This window comes from Rhopalosiphum padi, chromosome 2 (genome assembly GCF_020882245.1).
Source record: "Rhopalosiphum padi isolate XX-2018 chromosome 2, ASM2088224v1, whole genome shotgun sequence".
Classification (NCBI taxonomy): Eukaryota; Metazoa; Arthropoda; class Insecta; order Hemiptera; family Aphididae; genus Rhopalosiphum; species Rhopalosiphum padi.
Genome location: NC_083598.1, coordinates 79,539,021 through 79,562,932, shown reverse-complemented (window position 1 = coordinate 79,562,932; position 23,912 = coordinate 79,539,021). Strand labels below are relative to the sequence as shown.

Genomic DNA, 23,912 nt, shown 5'->3' with positions numbered 1-23,912 from the left:
AGTCTTCCAGCTAAGTATATTTTATTATGTATCAATATTGGTACTATACCAATTTATTTTACTTATATTAATTATTTGATAGGCTTAATTGTTTGCCAAAAACATAACATTTATTTTATTATTTATTATTAGAAAGTATTTATATCATAATATATATATATATATATATATATATATATATATATATATATATAATATTAAAGAGCATTTCATATACCTCATTTGTGCAAATGAAAATAGTTTGTACTTAACACAATATGTGTGCGCTAACCATCAGTTATACCTATATTTTTTGTTTCATTAAATAAGACCTATTTACTTATAAGGAACCTTTTATCATACGTATAAATATAATATTCTACCAACCTAAACATTTTTATTAACTTTAAAAAAAAAATCGAATATTTCAAATGTTAACAAATAGTTTAAAATTAGTCTATGTATTATTTTGAAAATTTCATTGTGTAAATTAAACTATAAAATATATCATTAAAAAAAGTTAAATATCTAAGAATACATAATATATATTATATAGGTATGTTATTGAGCTGGATATTACTTTTTTATCATCACCAATTTTACATCGTCAATTTCGCGTTAGCCCACGATACTATATTACTATCATTTATTTTTAATCGGACTTTTTGTAAAGTTATTCCTAGCAACCGATGATTTAATTAATATAATTTCGCTAACATAGCAACCTCGATAATACATATTTAATCATAATTTTAAAAACTTATATATTATATATATATATTACGATTCAATCATTTTCCGTGAAATGGAGTAAATATTATCAAGTAGCTCGTAATTATTTTACAATTTCGTCGAAGTTTAAACTTCAGGTGTTCATAATTAAATATTTGTGGTATTATGCTAGACTTTATTTTATAATTCTTGTAAGCACGACTTATATGAAACTATGCTTTACATTTTTAAACAAAAGGTATAAATACTGAAAATTGTATGCATTTTCAACTTTTTCAAAACAAATTTTCATTTCAATTATTCAAACTTCAAACGCTTATATAAAAAAATACTGTATTTTTACGCTCAACTTGTTTTTTAATTTCAGTATAAGCTTTTTATAAAGAGTCATGTAAAATTTCCATGATTTATTTTATCGTAATTTATATAAACAAAAAAAATTAAATGTCTATAAATGATAAATAGTTAAAAATGATTCAACATACTTAGAAACTTATACAATGTATAGAAAATGGTATTGCAAAATGTTGTGATTAATTTAAAAGTCTATGTTTACCTATAACAAAATATATTTCGTCGAAAGTTGGTTTTGTTTAAAGATTCTCGTATTTCCATTTATTTATTTATGATTTTTTTTCCAGTAATTATGCAAAAATACTGGGAAATTTTTACTTTTGATTCCAAATTAATATACTTATTCAATTTCATACCAGTAAAAGTTGAAAAAGAAGATTGAACTACTACTTAAAGCTGAAGAAACTTACAAAAAAAAAGAACACATATCATTGTAAAATCATTACATTCATCGTTCAGCCTTAATATTGAATCAAAAATAATTGCAACATTAATTTTTACCTCAGTGACCTTATTGTTGAATTGGCAGGAGCTCACAATATAATAATTATGTTATCAATGCAAATTTGTGTATGTTTTTCTTATACTATCGCCGATTAAAAAAAAATAATCAAACCTAACTAAATAAATTAATTATAGACATGTTGGTAATTTTAAATAAAGATTTCTTAAACCATTTAATTGTTCTGGACAAACTCGTGAAGATCATTGTTTTATTTAAAGCACAATATTCACTATACATAATTTTATATGTGTTTTATATAAATTAGTTTTAGTTAACCTGCACACATACCTACTACTATATAAAACAGATGCGAAGAAAATCAAAATACAATTTCACCAACGAAATAATGTAATTTTTTGTCAAGACGGCAAAAAGTTAGTAAATAAACCAAAATATTAAAATAACAACGTTGGTGGACGGCTTTACTATTTGCCAACTAATAATGGGCTTATTCAAGTAATATAGTGCCCTGCGGCCGCGGTTCCTATAATATTATACATAACCACGCCTATTTATAATAACCTACGACCCCAGCTAGTATGAATTCTTGATGCAGCCGCACGGGTTATAGGATTTATTTATATGCGGACCCAACGGAACGAGTGGGGTAAATCATAGCAGTCGTTCAAATAAGTCTTAACTATGACATTCGTTATAAAATATACTTCAACGGACATAATACACTTATATACTGTGGTTATAACATGCGTGCAGTCCTATTTAGTTAGAAGTTCACTCTTCTTTGAGTATAATAATATTATATAGTCCGATAAATAAATCACCAACTACGGAATTGGTTTCGTGGCACAACTATTCTGCCTACTACATAATATAATATACTGTAGTATCAAAAATAATATGCGATCATAAAACAAGTGTACTTGTACAATATTATTATAATTTCTATCATTGAGTTGTACTGATGAAATAATTTTTAATCGGTTTTACAAGTTTCGTGCGGGGGGAGGGGTAAGAAGTTTATATTTTACTTATAATATATTAGTAAACGAAAAAAATATATCTATAGTAATTACAATTGAATGATTATATTGTAATAACATCAATCATGGATAATATATTTTTTTTCAGTACTACTTTATCTTGGACTGTGAATTTCTGAGTTAGATAGATTAAGTGATAAAAGGACAAAAGGTCTTTTCTCGGTTAATTGGGTCTTTGAAAAAAAAGTTGTAGATAAATTGAGTCCCGAGAAAGAACAAATTATGTATTTTTTATAAGTTATAAATATTAAAACAAACTGTGGTATAAATTATATAAATTATTAATTAAAAAATAAATTATTATTATAGTTAAATAAAAATATGTCTTTATCTAATATATGAATTATGTTCTCGGTAATAACTTAAATTATACGGAACTCAAATCGATTATATTTATAGTGTACTTTGTTATTTGTTCCCTTAAATTTTATTTTTATGCAGTGTATTTTTTTATTTTTACCTACTTTCTTCGTAATTTTACACGCGTTTTTGATTATATTTCTAGTAATTCGTCAAAAAAGTTAAAAATATTGGTATGTGGGGTGTAAAATGGCTGGTTTAATCACGGATGATATGATTCGCATAAATTAATAATGGTAGTGACTAGTATAATATTAGTATATTTATATAATAATCGGAAATAGGTAGGACTCGCACTTTACCTACTATTTTTTTTCCACAGAACTCAATACCACTTTTGAAATATACATGAATTGCCACGGACCCAATTTCGTTTAAAAGCCTCTATATTTCTTTTAAAAATTCATTTTTTTTCTTATTGTTCATGTTTTTTTTTCAAAAATAGTTGAAAAAAAAAATGAATAATGAGTAAAATAATTAATTTAAATTTTTATGATTAATATTTTATTAAATATTATGTAAGGCAATAAATAAATAATTTCTATATAATGTACGTTTATGTAATGGTTCTATTATATACTGAAGTCGTTTTCCTGTCATGAATTATTATTTATCTAGAAATGTACTATGTGATGACAAAAAACAAAAACAATGATACGCACGCCAGTGAGTAGGCAGTGATTATTTGTGGTAATTACCTAGAAATTCATATTAATTGGATCGGTATATTGGGTAATAAAATGGCAATTTAAACTGATTGAATTTATTATGTATTTAAGTAGCAATCATGGAGTAGATATACTTATTTTAATAGTTTATATTAAAATATATTTATAATTTACCATTTTACAAAAATAGTAACTGTATCTAAACATTCTAAACAGTGAACATATACATATTCAAGCTGCCAACATAACCCAAATGTGTAATGAGGATCACACTCAATCATGCATACGCACAAAGCACATAATAGAATACGGCTAGACAATAAAAAAATCTAACAAAACCATACGCGAAGAAATATTAGTTCAACACGGGATTACAACTCATATTCCCAATACTACCGTCTGTATGAACTTCTACGCTGGTAATACGGTGAAATACGACAGAGAAGCACTTATGCACAGTAAAACCAATCGGTAAGTAGAATAACATTCAAAGATACGCCTTAAAATCTGACGGACAGCTAACTAACTTTGAAAGAATCAAATGCGAAAAAGTGACAATAAATATAGACACCACGCCTAAGAAAGCTAACGAAAATAAAAATCAACGACTAAGTAATTCAATGGAAACCATCAATCAAAACGCTTCCGCCAATATGTCACCGAAACGGCACAGAAAAATGGGTTAGATTAGGTTACCAACGCCACCTTATATAACAGCCATCACAATCCAACATGACAATATCTCACTACGAAAAAAGTTAAGCGTATTATACAAAATGTACATTAAATCTATAATAACATACACCGGTTCAACGTGAAAATCACTAATATCAACAATAAAACGAAGCAAAATTTATGCAGTCCAACACATAACCTTGAAAACGATAATGGGTACTTCCTGGTTTATACGAAAACTCCCGTTCAAGATTGATGTGGATACCAAAAATCCAATATAAACCATTATCAAAAGTTGCCAAGAATATATTTTTCAGTCCAGATAATATGAACGCCTCACCTCTGATAAATCGTCCAAACCTTTGGCATGCACGAAATAATCAAAAACAGATCTGGTACCTACGCTAACCAAGATATTATGTACTTAATTGTTCATTACCCTATGGCCACTCATCACTAACTCTACTTTGAATCAAAAGGCTTAAAACTTCGAAACACGACCAAAGGACGCAAGTCTCTTTAATCAAGGAAAACGAATTGAACCAAGAAAATCATTTCTTCTCAAACTTATAAGGCAAATACAATTACTCACAGTTGAATATCTAATGAATAGAAGTCTACCTGAGTCCAGTAGTAGCCGTGAATACTGCAGATGAACATAAAAGAGTTCTCTAGTACTAATCATATCATACTGATTTGCACATAACAAGTGACGAAGTTGCAAGTGTTCCTCGATGACGAAAATTTACCGACCATCATCATGCATTGACTAACAATTGTTCAATGATTCAAATACTTTGCATTCCGATTATTTAACATACCGGTGAATAGCTGCCGATGATGGCAATGCCTCAAGAAAGTTGCTCTATGAGGCGGCGTGCCAGAATCGACAAAAACATACCAATCAAAGATGATTTTCGAACATTTGAACGCAAAAATACTAATTTAAAAATAAAAAAGCACTTTTCAGGTTAGGTTACCACCCCCCTCATTTTCAAGTAGCGAAATGCGCTTACCTGAACAAGGCTTTCCGGGACGATGTCATACCTCAAACGCTCTTTAAGCAGATTTGTGAACGATAAACCACATCCCAAATATATTGTATTTAGAGTTTTAGATATTCCCTATAATTATGGTTTGTAGGAATTAATAGCCCATGCTCTCGATTGCATAGGCTTAATCAGTCAGATCCAACCCATCTATTCTAAATTTTGATTATAACTCCTTAGATAGAAATGAAAGGATTTAAATTATCAATGCAATTACTTGACTTCAGATTAATTATTATGAGACAGTAACTTACAAAGAATGTTTCAACGTTAAGACTTATATGAATAAATAGAAACAATTTGATACAATTTCCACAGTTATAAAAGAAAAACAAAAAATACATTTTTTATTTTATCAATCATTATAAATTTATAAACATTAATGTTTTAATATGATTATTACGAAAATACTTATTTTTCGGTTTCACGTTTTTAAAACCTCTAGGAGATATTTCTGATTAAATCTGAAATATTGATTCACAATAGAACTTTGAACTTGATATTATGATGAATCATGTATCATGTGATAGATAATAATATGTGTTTTAATATAATATACATTATATATATTGCGTATAATATATACATTGCCCGTGTATTTGTTAAAAATAAGAATCAAATATTTCTACATAAGACAATTGTTTTTTGTTCTTGTGTAAAAATATAAAAACCGGATTTAAATCATTTTTCTCACCAGCGTTACTTTTAAATATTTAATAAAACATAATTACCATTTATTAAATACGAGTATTATATATTATTAAAATATGTAATTTATACATTCTAGTTTTGTAGTTCATATTACCCGTTCAATACATTAGATCGCGATATAATATTTGATAAATTGACATACTATAATGTAGAGTGATATTATATTTATTATTTATCTACATTTCAATTTATAAACATACCGCTTGACCATGACGTGTACACTCTTATTCGGTGTCGCGTTACCGTCATTTTATATAAAATAATTTTATATTTTATTATAATTTTAATTCAAGGTCCCGTTGGTATTTAGTTGATAAGCTATAGGTACTTTTTCGTCATTGTTACATACTTGCATCTTGTTATATAGCTTTCTCGTAGGTAAATAAGATTTACTCATTGTCCTAAGATAGGTTAATTGCCATATTGTATATATCGTCAATCACCTTGTCAATTATTATACTCCATCCCCAAAATGTGAAATAAATGTATTTTTTTTTTATAATGGTTTATAAAATAACGACTTATGAAATCGAATACGTTTAATTAAAATAAGTGTTTCACAGAGCGCTGCAGCGAAGGGTACTTATTATTTTAATGGTGTTTCAAAATAATTGGAATTTTCCTTCACTGTGAGGAAAAGACAAATAACTTTCTCCCTTTTAGGTGTTCGTTAATGTGTCTATTTAATTCCTTCTAAATCGCACTTTGCCAGCGTCCAAATTAGTATAACCTGCATCAAAAGTTAATTATAATAGGTAATATTATATAATATATTATGCATACATGATTAGGTATTATGATAGTACAATGACCTAATTTCGAACAATTTGATTACATCATATTGTTAGTTTAACATAAAATGGTTATTATAGAAATTAGAAAAGCATTGTCATGTCGGTATTTTGAAAATAATTACGATAATACAACATAACGTCCATATTTCACTGTAGGTACATGTTTTTATTTGAAAATCTTTATTATGAATGGAACAAGATATAAGCTACCTGCCCGCCTACTTATATACGTGTGATCACTAATTAATTACTATATACACATAAAACGCTTACATAATAGTAGATAATGGAAGCATGTTATCATGACTTCAGATACTTTTTTGCAATAATGACGTGTAGACTTCACGTTGAATCATACCGGCGGAGACGGGTTAGATGAGTTATATTTTATTTTGGTAATAATATAGTAATTTAGGTCTATTAATACATCTGAAAGACGATGTCTAATTTTTTGACTTGTTTACTTTATTAAATTTAACTAGCAGTATTATATTCATTTTTAAAACCTGAAATGCGTAAATCAAATTTTATTAACAGCTTTCAAGATTATTTTTAGTAAAGGTCTGTTTAATTGAAAATAAAGTTTCGCGTATTACTAAATTCTAAATTCTATAATATTATCCTTATGTAGAAAATGCAAGTTGAAAATTTTAATTAGATTTTTCTATAAAATGATCAGTATTAATAATAATAATAAAAAAAAATACCTTTATCAATATTATATAAGTATTAATGAGAAACGTCTTGATTGTTTTGTAATTTTATAAACTACAAGATCAGTATATTATAATATCGACGATATCTTATACATTTTATTAACAAGTTATTCTATTGTTTCAGTAAAAATTTAAATACTTAATAAAATTACGATTAATTATACGATAATAATTTTCTTATTTAATAACACTGGGATTTTTTCAATTTAATTTCTCCGAGTGAATTTAATTTAATGTTGTGTTATAATTTTCAATAATTATTGTTATTACTAATCGAATATATATTTTTAGCGGTAATACATTTTATCAAAAAAGTATTAAATAAACACTGATACTAAGTAAGGCGTATTTTGATATATTTAAAAACTTAACGTATTATTTAAGATAAATGTGAAGATGAAAGCAATAAGTAATTGTTCACTAATTTGTATTGGTTCTAATTAAATTTAGTGTCCTAACCCAAATAGTTCTTAATGTTTCTATACCTTTGGTTTTTAGAGTACCTACGTTAAAGTTTACGACACAACCACTACGTGATGTTGAACCATTTGGTGTGAGTGTATATATAATATATAGTAAATAGGATTTCATCGTACTTAAATGACCTATATAGCGTATTGTACCCAAAACCACTCAAATATTTAAAGTATGCATATTAATGTTCATGGAATAAACAAGCGTGCGCACACATACACTACTGCTAAGATAACCTGTAACTGCATAGAATATTTTTAGAATAGTTCTTTATACAATATGAAACATCATCGTCATTTGTACGAAACAAACGGGCGATTGCTTTCCCAATTTTCAAAACTATAAATTCATTATCATAGGTAATGCTTTTAAATCACGTCACATTATCATTAAGCCCTAAGAACCTAAGACTAACGACTTTAAGTGCACAGTTTTTGGTATACGGCGTGTTGGTATACCTACAACAGTTTTATTGTCGGAACAGTGCAATATAATATCATAAACAGGAAAAATAAATGGAATTAGGTCTGGATACACCGTATTGTTATATATTATTTCCTTCACAATTTTATTACGGAAAAAAACTAACGATATGAGTATGAGTATAGCTTTGTTCGTTGATGATGTACTAAAACATTACGACGCTATCGGCTTTAAATCATAAAATTATCAATACATAAACTTCATTTCTTAAAAAAAAAAAAAATAGTAGACATTAAGTTAGTATCTGCGTAGCTGTAAATAATATTATTATGTTTTATGTTCAGTTCGCGTTTTAGAACCATACTTCAGAATACTTTGGATAACTGGTGTACGAATTTACTTCTCAGTAATACAAGCGAGCTAATAAAATACCTAGTTTAACTATAATGCACGTATAATGTAAAACGTGTATGCATATTTAATTTTACATTTAATATTAAATAATACCACTAAACTAACAAGTGATAAATAGGATTTGAACTGTTTGTTACAGCGATGTTTACCTTTTGTTATCATTTAGCCGTAAACAATTGTCTTATTATTCTAGAAGATTTATTATTAAAGTTTAAAAATGTCATGATATTAACGTTATACCATTTATACGTTTTAACAACATAATGTTGATAATTCGCTTATATCATTTGCAACTATTATGCGTAGCCGCTGTTTTATAAAATAATTATTAATAACAACGAGTAATAATTGAAACCTTGTAAAGTAGTAACTATCATAATATTAATTTATATATTTCAATATTAAATATTGTATGTTGATCACACGGCGATATAGGTAGGCAAATCTGGTACACCAAGGACATGAGGTAATTATTATAGTATGTTACGTTATATTATCAATTATTATTATAATAATATCTGATTAAGTGAGCAATTAAAAATAAGGTGAAATATTAAAAAATTATATTTATAAACAAGTGAAGAGTAATAAATTGGCATTGGTTGTATTTTATATCGCAAACTTTTGATTGAAATTCAACACAGAAAAGATATCCGAATATAATTCGTAATATGTGTTCGGTATCGATTGCGTATGCCTACTTTCATATTATGAATATCGATGAGGTCGGATAATATTCCAGACCAGACGTTCCCTTCTGCTCTCACAACGACAGCGGGACGCGCGTCTCGTCGGGTATTACGCGAGTCAAGTGGTCGTCGACGGCAGCCGTTGTGTGCGTAATCCGACGTCCGTTATTTTCTTTTTTGATGGCACTGGCGTATCGGTGTTTTTCTTTTACATATATTATAACATGTCGCTGATCGCGATGGCGTCTTACGGGCGATTTGTATGAATGTGTTGTGACAGTTTTAACATACGTGTAGTTTAAAAATCAGCTAATAGAACATTTTTAAAAAGGTTTTTTTTTGTATTTTATACAATATGATAACATTGTATTACAAGTCCTGTACAAATATTGAACATAAAATAATGCTATAGCTGGCTTAAATATAATATGGATAATTATAGTGGTTGGTTTAAAAAACACCCGTTTTACAAAGTTTATTTCAAAACCATCCATTATCAAACACGTGTGTTTTTCGCGGTAAAATAATAAAATGTGTTAATAAGATCAGAATAAAATGAAGTTTTAATCTACCTACCTAAGGTATACCATAAAATTAATGTTTTGTTGTAGTTAAAATGTTTGAAAGTTTGTTTAAAAATTACTTACATCACAAAGCCAATTTCAAAACCAGCCATATGACAAAATTGTCAATAAAACCAGCTATATCAAAACCATCAATTTATTTTACTCTTCTAATAATCTTTCTATACATAGTAAATATGCATAATCAATGTGTATACACTCTAAAGCTTTGATGTGATATATTTAATAAATTCATGGAGCAAAATCTTAACCTCATTTTCATTTTTTTGTTGTTTCTGAACATTTTAAAACATTGGTTTTAGCTAATTTTGAAACTTCACGCCTCAATTATGTTTTCTTCCTTGCACACTGGTGCAGCGTTATACACACGCGTGGGAATGTTGTACGGTCATTTTTAATGTACTTATCTTTCTTTTTGGTAATAAACGCGCGCGGGTGCGGACGGTACGTATACAAAACGAACGGTAAAAGTTATCTGTATCCCGTCGAGCAAGTTGTTTTTAGTTGGCTGATCATCGTTTTATTATTATTATTTTTTTTTATAAGCGAACGGGTACCAGTCGTTGCACTTCATAATAATTATTAAGTTATTCATACATTTTCAACGGTTATCGTCGAACACATATTGCGGGTTAATCCAAAGTGGCGAACCGTCGACGATCACGGTAACGCGATATCAGCTAATAACATTAATTTAGGAAATATTCAAATTCCTGTAGATCATGTGTTACGTAATATTAATAATACGCAGTCCATTTATTTAACTATTCATTCCATAATTAATGTGTATTTTTTAATTTATTTATTATTATAATTTTCGATTAATTGGTTTATTATTACTTGAAAAAACAATATGATTGATTTATGATAATATATTATGTATTCTTAATGTACACACTTATTTGTTATCAATTAATACAGAAAACTTAAGAATTTAACATAAAAATATCAATTACGGTTTTTCCTTTACCTACATTTTAAAAAACATAAAATTCTTCAAATTTTTAAAAAAAAATTAATTTGAAAGTTGAAATATTTTAATAATTTAAGTTATTGTCATGTCAGCAGTTTGAGACATTGTTTTACTTACGAGCACAATGTGAGTAAGTAAATAATGAAATGGCATATTTTAGTGGGTTTAATACACTTACATGAATAGGATTGTCCATGAGCGTCCCTAGACATTTTTCTAGGCGAGGGGAAAAAATTAGTTTTATATTTAAATTTTATTTATATTATGTTTTATCATTATTACTATTAGGTATTATTATTATACATTTTATTTATAGAATTAATTTTAGAATATTTTTACAATTAGGTACAGATATTGATTTGGGAAACAAATTTAAAATTCTAGTGGCGGGGGGGGGGAGAGCAAGGAGGTATCTTATTGTTTCATGTTCAGATATTACGATATTCATAAAATCAATTATTCAGAAAAATGTATTGTATATATTTTAATGTAACACGATAATAGAATTTAGAATGTATTATTATGTTTCGAAAAAATTAATGATATTATGTGTGTTGTAATATTAGTAATAATTGCTAGGAAAAAATATTTACACATGTTTTGTGTTTTTTAAAACTATTTTGCTTTTATAGATTTATAAATTTTAACTATAATGAACAGGATTTTAAGTATATACCTACCTATAATATTATGTCGTATTCATTTATAATATTTTTGGTACTAGGGGTAATATTTTATTTATATATTTATTTACTACAGTAAACAGTTTACTGCTGTGACATTATTAATATCATAAAGTATACACACGGTGTGACCGAATTAAATGTACAATCGAAGCGTAGAGACAACAAGTTGAAAAATTTGGTTGTAATAAATAATATAGTTATTTAAAGAAACGTTATTCTAGGTACATACTTCAGATTGTCATAGTATGGTGTAGGTCATGTCAAAAATTACAATTCAAATTAGAAAAATAAAATGCTTTCCATGAACCAATACTGCGGTGTCAGGCTTGGAAAATATACGTCCACATGACTTAATGTCATCTTGAAATAAAACTTGGGTTGGTACTTTCAATTTTTTTTTATAAAAAGTAATGTTTAAGTTCTACAGATATTTTATATCGTATACATTTATATTTTTTGCTGTGTGTGCGAAAGAGCTAGAGCGTTTCATAATCAATTCGTGTACAAAGGCAATATAAGTCCAAAACATTTTAAAAACTATTAATTTTTCTTAGCAGCATCGATAAAATACTTTTGACATAATGGCACCTGAGTTTGCGAAAACAACGTATATTTTAGGTAAGGTACATAGCAATTATACAAATTGATATAATATATTAATAGGGCTCGGAAGTTTTTGAAGCTAAAACGCCTAAAACAGGTAAAATATGCACGCGGATAGACACGAAAAAGTTGCAAATTAGGTATGTATGAAAAAATGTTAATCATGGAAAAATTATCTTTTAAAATGAAAAAATACATTGTAAAATATTAATCGTAAGTATACAAAAAATTTATCAATGAAAAAACAATAAATAGATTTACGATATGATGACAATATGAGTGGAATAAGTGTATTAACGAGGTATAGATTAAATGCACACAGCTCCGTTGTTACCAAATTCAAATCTCTCAGTGACAATAACAATAAATACCTATTTAAAAAAAATTTAAATATTATATTATTTTTCTATTTTTTTTTTATAATATGTTAAATATGTTTGATATATGTATGAAAATCAATGAAATTTGCACTTTTTCCTTAAAATTGATAAAATAGGTATGTAAAATATTATCCATTTTAAATTTTTGATTTTTAAACTTACTTGTGTATAATTTGGATATCTATCTTGGTCTGCTATAAATCGAGAATATGTAGTACAGTAAGAAATTCCTACAACTCCCAAGCTCTAGTGTATTAAAATAATAAGTTACTATGAAATATTTTTAATATAGAAACATTTGTACTCTTAAGACTAAATGGTATTTTTAAATGTAGAATATTTACAGTTAAATAAAATACGTTAAAAAAATTAAACTGTAGTTTAATATATTCAAACGTTACGGACTAATGTCGCGACACAATGGTTTAACTTTAGTTTCATAAGCGTTTGACGGAATTTTGTTATATTTTACATTTATGTAAAGCAACTAGTAAGTTATATATTGACAATACAATAGAGTACTTATTTATTTATTTTTTATTTTTTTAGTCACTTCTTTAAATTTTAGTTTGTTGTTATTAGTTTTTCCACTAAAATTAATGCTTCTTAAAGTTTTGCAATTATATAGGTATTGGAAATATTATCTAATTTTGTTGAATTTTGTTGGCATTTATATTTAGAGAGATTGTTATTTTTTTTTTAATAATTTCTATGCAATAAAAAAATTACCAACACATTATAAATATTAAAATGTGTATATTTTTATGTTAATTTTTAAATAGTTAGTTGAATACACATTTTTATTATCTTGAAGAAATTTGGAATTTGAATATATTTAAAAACAATAATGTATTAGACGTCAACCATTTTTTTAAATATAATTTTAAATTACTTAACAATGCCTTAAAAATATTTTTAAGTACAAATTGTGTGTTTAATTTTATCAAATTTAAAACGACTGTATGACGCGTTTTTTATCATAACTATAATTATCATAAACTATTTTATATTGATAATTTTTTATCTGTGATAAGGATGGAAATAATTCGTATATTTTGATAAACAACTAGTATTCAAACATATATGTGCGATTGATGACTTTAGTTATATTAACTACTATAATATATAGTATATTATGTATACACCTAAATGTATTATGTATAGGTAGATGGTTTACTTATTAAGTTGCGTTACCTATAATGGTGATGGGGATTTTGATTATCCAATAAAGTACATTCTTATCAGTTATCACCCATGCACACCGGGTTGAATATATAACGGTACAGTATAATAAATTAATAAACATAATATACATATATATGCGGCGAACAGAAAAAAAGACTAACAAGGACTTAGTTCAGTTAAATACATATTCAAACACTAAAATAGTATAGCTCTAATCAATGTTCATATTTGGTGAGTTTTATAGTTAATTATTTTATGACACGTACTATCGGAGATATATTCGTTATCATTTATAAATTAGTTTCATATTTGGTCCATTAATAAAGCCAACAGGTTTTGTCATGGGCATGACTCAGCATATCCCAAAAATAAAAATGTTTTATTTTATTAAAGGTGCATTAAGGTATCCCATACAAATTATAAAGTTATTTATTTTTTACTGTTATAGAAGACATATGTTTAATTATATTTAATTGTCATTCATTTAAGACGTGGGCATCCGGCCCGCGAACCTTTTTTATCTGGCCTGTGCTACATTTTCAAATTACATCATATGGGGTTTTATCGATTCCGCCGTTTTAATATCAATTCCGCCGAGCTTTTTTATTTATTGATTCCGCTGGCTATCAATTTTGCCGGAAATTTGTTTATGTTGATTCCGCTGACTGTATATTTTTTAATCAATAGTTAATCAATTTTTTTTAAGTTTAATCAATAGTTAATTAATCAAAACCTAACCATAATTTTTTTTAAGTTTCAATACTTTTCAAAAAAACATTTCAAAAAATAATTCAAACATTTTTGTAAGTAAAATGTATTAAAATAGTAAAATAATGTTTTACAATTTATTTAGTTAACACCAAAAAAGCAAAAATATTATAGTACAAATAAAATAAATAATTGTAAATAATAATATAATGTTCTACAATTTATTTTAAAAACCGCCAAAAAAACAAAAATAATATAATATAGTAAAAATAAAATAAATAATAATAGGTAAATAATAATATAATATTATACAATTTATTTTAAAAACGCCAAAACAGCAAAAATTATTTTGTAAAAATAAAATAAATAATAGTAAACAATAATTAAAATGTAATAATAATATTAATTGATTTATTTTTCAGAATAGTGCAATAGATTATTTTGACACAAAACATATTGTACAATATTTACTTTTATTTCTAACAATACCGATGTACCTACGTGTAATAAAATATATCTCTTTTCGATACAATTTTATAGATTATATTGATTAAGTTGTATGAAAACTGACATGATAATATGCGATAGCTATACGTATATTATAGAATATGTTAGGAGATTAAGACGTTTAGTACAGTTAGAGAGTTCAAAGTTCAAGTTATATGTTCATGTAATACTATAAGACTACGAGTGTTGTTACGAGTAAATTGAAAATAAATTGTATATTAATTTAAGCCTTTTATATTTTGTTTTTATTAAAATGAAGAATTTACAAATATTAACAGGCGGAATCAATAAATAGAAATCTTTGGTGGAGTCGATAGCCGGCGGAATTAATAGATTTTTCACAGGTAAAAAGAACATTTCGATGCAATCGATATACGCCCCATCTTATAATTTCAAAGTCAATTGTCTATACCCTATGCTACGTCTATGCTAAATTAAAATGCATATTTTGAATGACCTTTTTTTTCTCTATACTTTGGCCCGTTTTATTTTAATTTTGTTAAAATTGTTTTCTTAAGTTGCCCATCCCTGTTATAGAAGATGGGTATTTATGATAATTTTACATTAGAAAATATTTTTGATAAATGGTAAAATATTATTAAAAACATTAGTATAAGAGAGTAATGTAATCATGCGAATTTGTTTTTATATTAAATGCCAACTGTACGCTCCACTTTCTTAAGATTTGACTAAATATCTACCTATGATTCTATAATGTTAAATACAGATTATAGAATATACCTTAGTAAAACTTATTAGAATATTTTTGAACAATAAATGTAGATATGAAAATTATTAAGGCAGAAGTTATGGTATTAGGAAAAGGAGTACGAGGAAAAAACTTAATTGCCATTTGAAAAAAAATATATTTTAATCGTTTTGTATGCTCTAATTAACCTAAAAAATAAACATTTACATAGTTTTATCATCTCAGTTTATTATTGGGTGTTTTACAATATTATACAAATATTATAATTTATAAGTTAAGTTATTTTTGTATTATGTTTGATGGATGAACTAGTTTTATACCATTACACGCAATTGATGAAATTATAAACTATTTAAAAACCGTTGTTTCACTAAAACCTGATTACTAAAGCACTTTAAAATGTAATTATGTAACCATACTCCAACCATCCTTTACACAGAATGCTTCGTCTCCTTAACACAATCTAACTTATAATTTTATTATTTTCATGTGTTACATTACCAAACACTTTTTATTATTACCTCAGTTTTATTTGCCACATTCCACGTTTAGCTTTTCGTTGTACCTATATGTTATGATATACCCTATAACCCCCTTTATATTTTAAGAATGTTTTTTTATTCTTATTTTTTCTCTTTCAATATTATTTACTATTATTGATTTATACACCAGAAAACTTATGCGTATACTGTGTACTCTTATTATAATTTATGTTTTATAACTTGTTTATGTTATCTAACTTTGTAATTATTGTCTGGCGTTAGTTAATTAAATAAATAAATATAAGTTAAGGGAAGTACAAAAAGATTGGTTTTGGAAAATGTATAAGACTACATCAAATTAAAGTGTTGTATCCACTTTGAGGTATTGAATGTGAATGAAGGGATATAAAACGTGGAATATCGAACATGTAATATTTCTGAGAGCATTATTATAGATTCAAATATGTAGTGGAGCATAGCAATCCAACAATATGGCAGTAAATAGATAAAATTCGACAAGAAATAAGTGTTGATATAGATAAATGATTGAATGGAATTTGGGAATAATCTAAACAAAAACAAAATTGTGTGAAAAATAAACAGTTTTTACGAAATATCCGATATTGTATACGATAAAGGAATGGGTAATCATTGTATAGTAATACAATCGTATAAAATAATTAAAATAAATATGCCAGATTGCAATAAAATTTAACGGACCAATCACGGGTCACTAAATCATGTTTAAAGGATCACTAATTAATTAAATGTTTAGCAATACTTAATGCAACCTGGCAATGGTAGTAGTTTATTAAATGTAATAATACTAAAAATAATAATGATAGTAAGTTATGTGTATTAATTATTATTTTATTTATTATTAGTAATAAATAAAAATATATTTTTATGAATAGTTTTATTTTTCGATATTTTTTATTTTTTCTCAGAAAACGTATACCCAAAATATGCAATATATATGCACCAATATATTTTTCAGTGAGTTAATTATTAAAAATAAACAGATTATATTTATCATACGTTTTCTAATTAAAACTGCAATTAAATATCATGACATAGGCCTAGAAGTATACACTATTTAAATTAAAATTATTTTCTAATTATATATACATAAGAGAGGGGAGGGATAATTTGAATAACAGGAGTACATATTTCCATGGAACACTTATTTAGTAGTAAAAAAAAATCTCAAGAATTTGAAAAAATCATCGTCAAGTTTATTAAACAATTTCAAAAATCAGAATTTGAAGAAAATTATTAAAAAAAATAAATTGAGACAAACATGTTTAGTGAAATACCCTGTATAAGACAATTCATTATTTAACGATACATTTAATCACTACCGTTGGTATTTTACCAACTTGGTAAATATCGATGAAAAATTATTTCAGCAGTTGTGTGTAAACCATTATTGTTTTATCACGTAATGTTTTAAAATTAAAATCTGTAGTTAAACCATTTAGAAAATCAAATCCTATTTCAATGGGAATATAATGATATTTTTAAAAACTAATTATTAAAACATATACCTAGATACGTTAACTTACCGATTTTATGCATTGGACTAAACCTTGCTAAAGATATCACTCCTTGGTCGCTGGTGCACGCACGAGCAAATCTGAAATGTAAACGATGGTTGGATTAATATAAAATAAAATGATATAAGAAGAAAGGAACTGAATGGATATTCTTAAGTCTAACATAATGTTAAAACTACAAAAGTAGGTACAGCAGTCTTAAAAGTTTTACACTGAGAGGGAAAAATATACCACATAAAATACCATTATACTTATTTTAAATTCTAATTATATAATATTATGAGAGTAATAATTAAAAAGACATTTTGCTGAAAACAAATTTACATAGTTCGATCGATAAGGTTTAAAAAATAATGAATTTGCGTACTAAACATTTTCAAAATAGTTCTTCATACACACACCAGTTAAAATAATCAAAAATAGTCAACTTAAAATTTTTTTGAAATTCATGTTTTTACAAAATCGAATATTTATTACTGAATTATGAAATAATTACTATAATAATAATATAAATAACCATTAGAAATAGATAACGCTAGTTTATCTATTTCATTTTTTCATAATATAGTTTTCATATTCATTGTATTTAAATTTAACACATCTATGTGTCAATTACATTGATTTTCTCAATTATAAAGTGCACATAAAAACTTTAAAAAAACAGTAATGCTAGTTAAAGTGTTAAAGTATTTTCAAACAGATATAATATTTATATTATACTTTTGTATTTTAGTTTTTTAATTAAAATATGTAACATATTATATTTTATAATTTTATAATATGTTATATTTTTGAACTGACGATATATAAGTCAACAAATAATGTTGGAATAAACAAATTTATGACAAAATTGTAGTCTTCAAGAATGTTATTAAATCTGATTTCACTTTATTATTCATTAAACTGAATACATAATATAGTTTAATAGATTAATAAATAATATGGATAAACTATTATAATAATAATACTAAAAATAAGCGTTTAAGTAAATAACTGCTTTGCAGTTCAATATAAATGCCGAATGTACTTCGTCATTGAGTATATGAATTCATTGTAATATATGTGTTAAATTTGAATTCAATTTCAATTATATACAATATAAAATAATTTTGAGCGTAGTCAGTCTAGCATAACCAATGTTTCTAAAACAATATTTTAATAATTATAATATTAAAATTTAATGAATATTCATATATTTTTAGCACCAAGGAACAAAATAGATCCAATTTACAACCAAAAACCACCTTTGAAGTTGATGATCTTCTGCTAGAAAAAATGTCTTTGGTTACACAGATACACGTTGTCTACATACAAATTAATAAAAAAAATACACTTGGTTGTAAAAACAGTACGTCCCTCACTCTATTTAGAATATAAAATGTAATCAAAATATTCTCATACGTCAAACTGATAATATTGAGATTTATTTTAACAGAAAAAGATACGTACAAGATGAATATATAAAAGAGCATTAAAAAATAATTCCTATATTGGCTTATAATAATTTCACATAAATGATATATCCAACGTTTACACCGTAAATATAGTACCTCTGGCAATCAAGTATGAAAATTTAAATATAATAATAATGTGCTATATGCGAGTCCACTAGTATTTAATGGGATCACAAATCAACTGCAGCCATACAACATATTTATGACACATTATATAATATATGTATATATATGAACGCTACATCCGTAGAATTTGACAGTTAAAATAACGAAATAAATGAGTGATTGGCAAATCGTCAAGATACACTCTATCTAAACCTAAAACCCCGTGCAAATATTATCATAAACATTCAAACTACGATTGAATTCATGGAAATACTGCACAATTACCAATATAGATCCATTTTGTTGTATATCTAATTGTATTTTATAGCATCATAAACTTGATATCAACTACAGGTGAACTTCCTGTTAGTGGCTATTAACTATTAGAAACAAAAACGGATGTATGACCGATATACCATAATGTAAACATCGCTCGGTTCACTGTTATTATATTAGTATAAAATATATGGGTCATGGGGTAGCCAGGTATTGAAATTTAACGCACAGAATAAACTTTAATAAAACGTATAATTAAATATAATGCGCGCTTATTAAAATATAAATATATAATAATACAAGTCATATTAAATTGATAAAAATATCATTTTTGAATGTGATGTTTGTAAATAAGGTTTCTCATCAATTTTTGAATCAACTCTAAAATATCAGAAATAAATTTGAACCATTTTTTGTCCATAGACATTTCAATTAAAAATATGGATAAAATTAGCTAATAAAACGAAAAAATAACAATTTTAGTTATTTTTCTGTGATTCAAAAATTCGATTCCCGAGGATTTGATGATACTTTTTACTACTACATACATTTATATTATTATACATATACATATATATAATATAATTATTTTAAATCATACTTAGATTATTTAAACTATTCATGTTACGATAATATTCACACCGTTGTATGGTATTAACATCAGTGTAGAAGTAGTATATATTTATAAAATAAAATTATAACGATTATTATTGATTATAATAAATGGTTATTGTTTTTGTGTAAAAATGAATTACTCTAACCCATTTTATTGTTTATAAAATAATACATTAATAATAGTAACACCTAAAATCTTACAATAATTAATACCATTTCCTTAGAAAATATATTTTAACAGAACGCCTATTTTGATCAGAAAAGTTTTTCATACTTTAGATACTTGTTTTTTAACGACGAAGAATGAAGATGGTTTGTATCGAAAAATCAACATTTAGAACAATTTCATAATTGTAAATTTATATATTATTATAACATTTAGAATGTACGTACATCTTAATATGAAATGTTAGCCACTGATTTTGAACACCCTTTGAGTAAAAATAGCAAAAATCAAAGACCACTTGTTGCATAACATTTGTCTCACTTAATTCACTGCAGCACAAACACCGGAACTCTATTATTATTGTAAAAAATTATAATATATTTAATGCAACGGTTTTAAACACCATACATTAGATAAACGAACTTGAGCTAAACTCAATTAAAAATTCATCAACTGAGATTTTTTTTTCAACACTTAAGTAATTATGTAATTTTAAGGTAATTTCATACGTTAACAAATTAAGAAAACTACTGAATGAAGAACGACCTTTGAATGTCCTCGGTAACTTTCAAAGTTACATATAAATAAAATCATAAAAAAATAATAAACTGGACACTGTTTTAATTCAATAGTAAAAATAATAAACAAATATTATTTATTTAAAGTTTTAGGTATATCATAAATAATAATATTTATAATACTCTTATGCCAAATTATAATATGTCTTTGAAAATGTACTTTTCCGCATAAAAATATATTAGTCGTGGTTTTAATTGCTGTTTTACCCTTTTATACGTTGTGGTTGATATTTAAAATCCATTAATAGTATTATACGCAACAACAAGCAAACTATATTTATTACTCGCCACAGTTATAAAAAGTAACAAGTTTAATCACTTTATTATTGTTATTACATTTTACATAATATTTTTTCTTACCTATATTATATTATATTGTTATTTCTTATATTAAAAAACCGTAATAATAGTCGCGACACGGTGTATAAAATATTTAAAAAAATTAATTTAAATTGATCAGAAAGTTAAATTTTTTTAGCCCCGCTCACCGACCGGTGTTCCGTACCACCGCCGTTTCGTTATCACCGCGATATTGTTATCAATTATTACTGTTATTACTAATATTATTTTGAAAATTTTCCTATGTTTTTCGAGTCTGTTCTGTTCGCATTCGTGTAGTGCTCGTTTTTTTAAGCCATACGAATATTGTTTGTTCTCCGATCGCGTTGGTGTCGGTCGCCATCGTGGTAACAAAAAAACTAGGGAATGGTGTAACTCGATTTTGGGTATTTACGTATCTACAAAACAGTTTGAAATACAACAATAAAACACGTTTATATTACTATATGCATAGTATATCTATTCTAAATCGTTTAAAATTATTTTCCGTCTCATATTTAAAAATCAAAGAATATGATCATAACTCATAATAAAAAATGTCCATTTAAAATTCTTATCCTAATATAGTATTGAATGTACCTATTGATCTTACAACTATTACCACTCTTTTATTGTATTTGTTTATTGTCATCGCCTTTTGAAACAGTAAAAATGCTTAGACTTTCAACATCAATATTTTTTCTGGTAGAAAAATAAATCTAGACGTCAGACGGTCCTTTTTCGGGGTGGGGGATGCAGGTGATCAGAAAAAAAAACTGTTAAGTTGATAAGTACAATAACTTGTTAAAAAGCTTGAAAATATTCAAAACTTAATCCTAACCTCGCGATTTTTTTACACTGGTTACAAAAAAATGTACCTGTAGTATAGCAAAGTCGACGTTTTTACAAATGTGTGTTAGCCTTATTTAATAATAACACATCAAATAAAATATAAAAACCAATTAAATAATATAACAAAAACATATTCGTGAAAAACAATAATATAATATTTTCAATAGCCATACTATAGCCCATGGGCTATGTGCCAACATTACGCACAAAAAACAACCGACGAACGAATCCTTTGGTGCGTTTCCACCACATACGGCGCCCACGTTGAGTCGTAGTCGCCTTAAACTCTATTCCAGCTTCGCGGCTGGTCATTGAATCCAAAGAAGTTTGCACATCGGCCGGTTTTGTTAATCCGTTTTGAACTTCGGCCGAAGCTTGTGCAGAAATACACTTCGTCGCTTCAGTTGCGCTAAATTTCACGTAAATGTTCGGACCCATCGAGTCGCCGATCGCCACGTCCCGTTCGGCCGGACCCACAGAAACTGGCCGCGTCGATACCGAAGACGGCGATTGCACCTCAATCGCATCGCCCGCGCCATACATCACTGCGATGTTGGGTATTGAAAAATATTGCCTTGTCATCAAACCAGAAAACTCGTGATATACTTTTTCCGACTGACCGTTTGCGGTTGATGGTTCAGCGGAAACCGGCAATATTTCCTGATCGGATGTAATAATATTATTTTGCACAATAACACTACAGTAATGAATAAACTATGAGACAGAAACAAATACCTATTATATATTTCAAAACTATACGAATATTTGTCAACAGCAGAAGCAGTCAGCAATTTATAGATGTTTATAGTTTTTGTATCAGAAATAAATTTTAATTCTTATACAATAGAACCTCGTAATCATCAGTATCAGGACCAGAGCCTTAAAGGATAATCAAAAAGATGGTTTAAAGAGAAACGACAATTTTTTTAAAACATACAACATATACATATTATTTATTCTTTTTTCAATAATTATGAATAACTTTTCAAAACAAAATTAACTACAATCGCAATACAATGTTTTTATCGCATCCGGAAAATATATATATCGTATTATTATAATATTCTAATATTTCCAGACTATCTGAGTTACTATAATTATTGATTCAAAAACCTATTTATTTTTACCATTTTATTAACTGAACAATGTAATTTAAAATAAATCACAGTGAGCTTATTTATGATTGAATATAGTATAACATTGTCATGTTACAGTTTTAAAAATAAAATGTATATGATATTTTGTATTTTATAGCCTCGAAGTCACCCTACGAAATTTCATCATTTTTTTTTCACATAATAAAAATATTTATCGTTTCTGGACTGCGAGCACTTGATCCAAATGACGTTTTATTTGAAATTTTTGTTTTTGTCTCATTTTTTTACATGTCTATTTAATATAATATAACATAATATAATGTTATATTGAAAACGTTGAATACATTTTGTTTTATTGTTTTTCAGTCTTTGTTTTTCACTTAGACAGATTCTTGACACGTTAGATGTATATCCATGTGCACTGGGGTTCAGTTAAAATAAATTGTCTAAGAATAATTTATATTGGTAAACTATTTATTTCTACTTTCCAGTTTCTAATAGAATATGTCGATTTCGTGATTTTTGTCGTATCAT

The 23,912-nt window shown here is 26.4% G+C and overlaps 1 protein-coding gene across 5 annotated transcripts in view; it reads right to left on the bottom strand.

Annotated features, from left to right (window-relative positions):
* Positions 1-23,912, bottom strand: part of LOC132921118 (uncharacterized) — a 111,998-nt gene that overhangs the window by 6,966 nt on the left and 81,120 nt on the right. For all 5 annotated transcript variants that reach the window (XM_060983964.1, XM_060983967.1, XM_060983963.1 and 2 more), the window contains one exon: positions 17,927-17,997. In XM_060983964.1, coding sequence (XP_060839947.1) covers positions 17,927-17,997 — 71 coding nt within the window. The remainder of the gene's footprint in view (positions 1-17,926; positions 17,998-23,912) is intronic.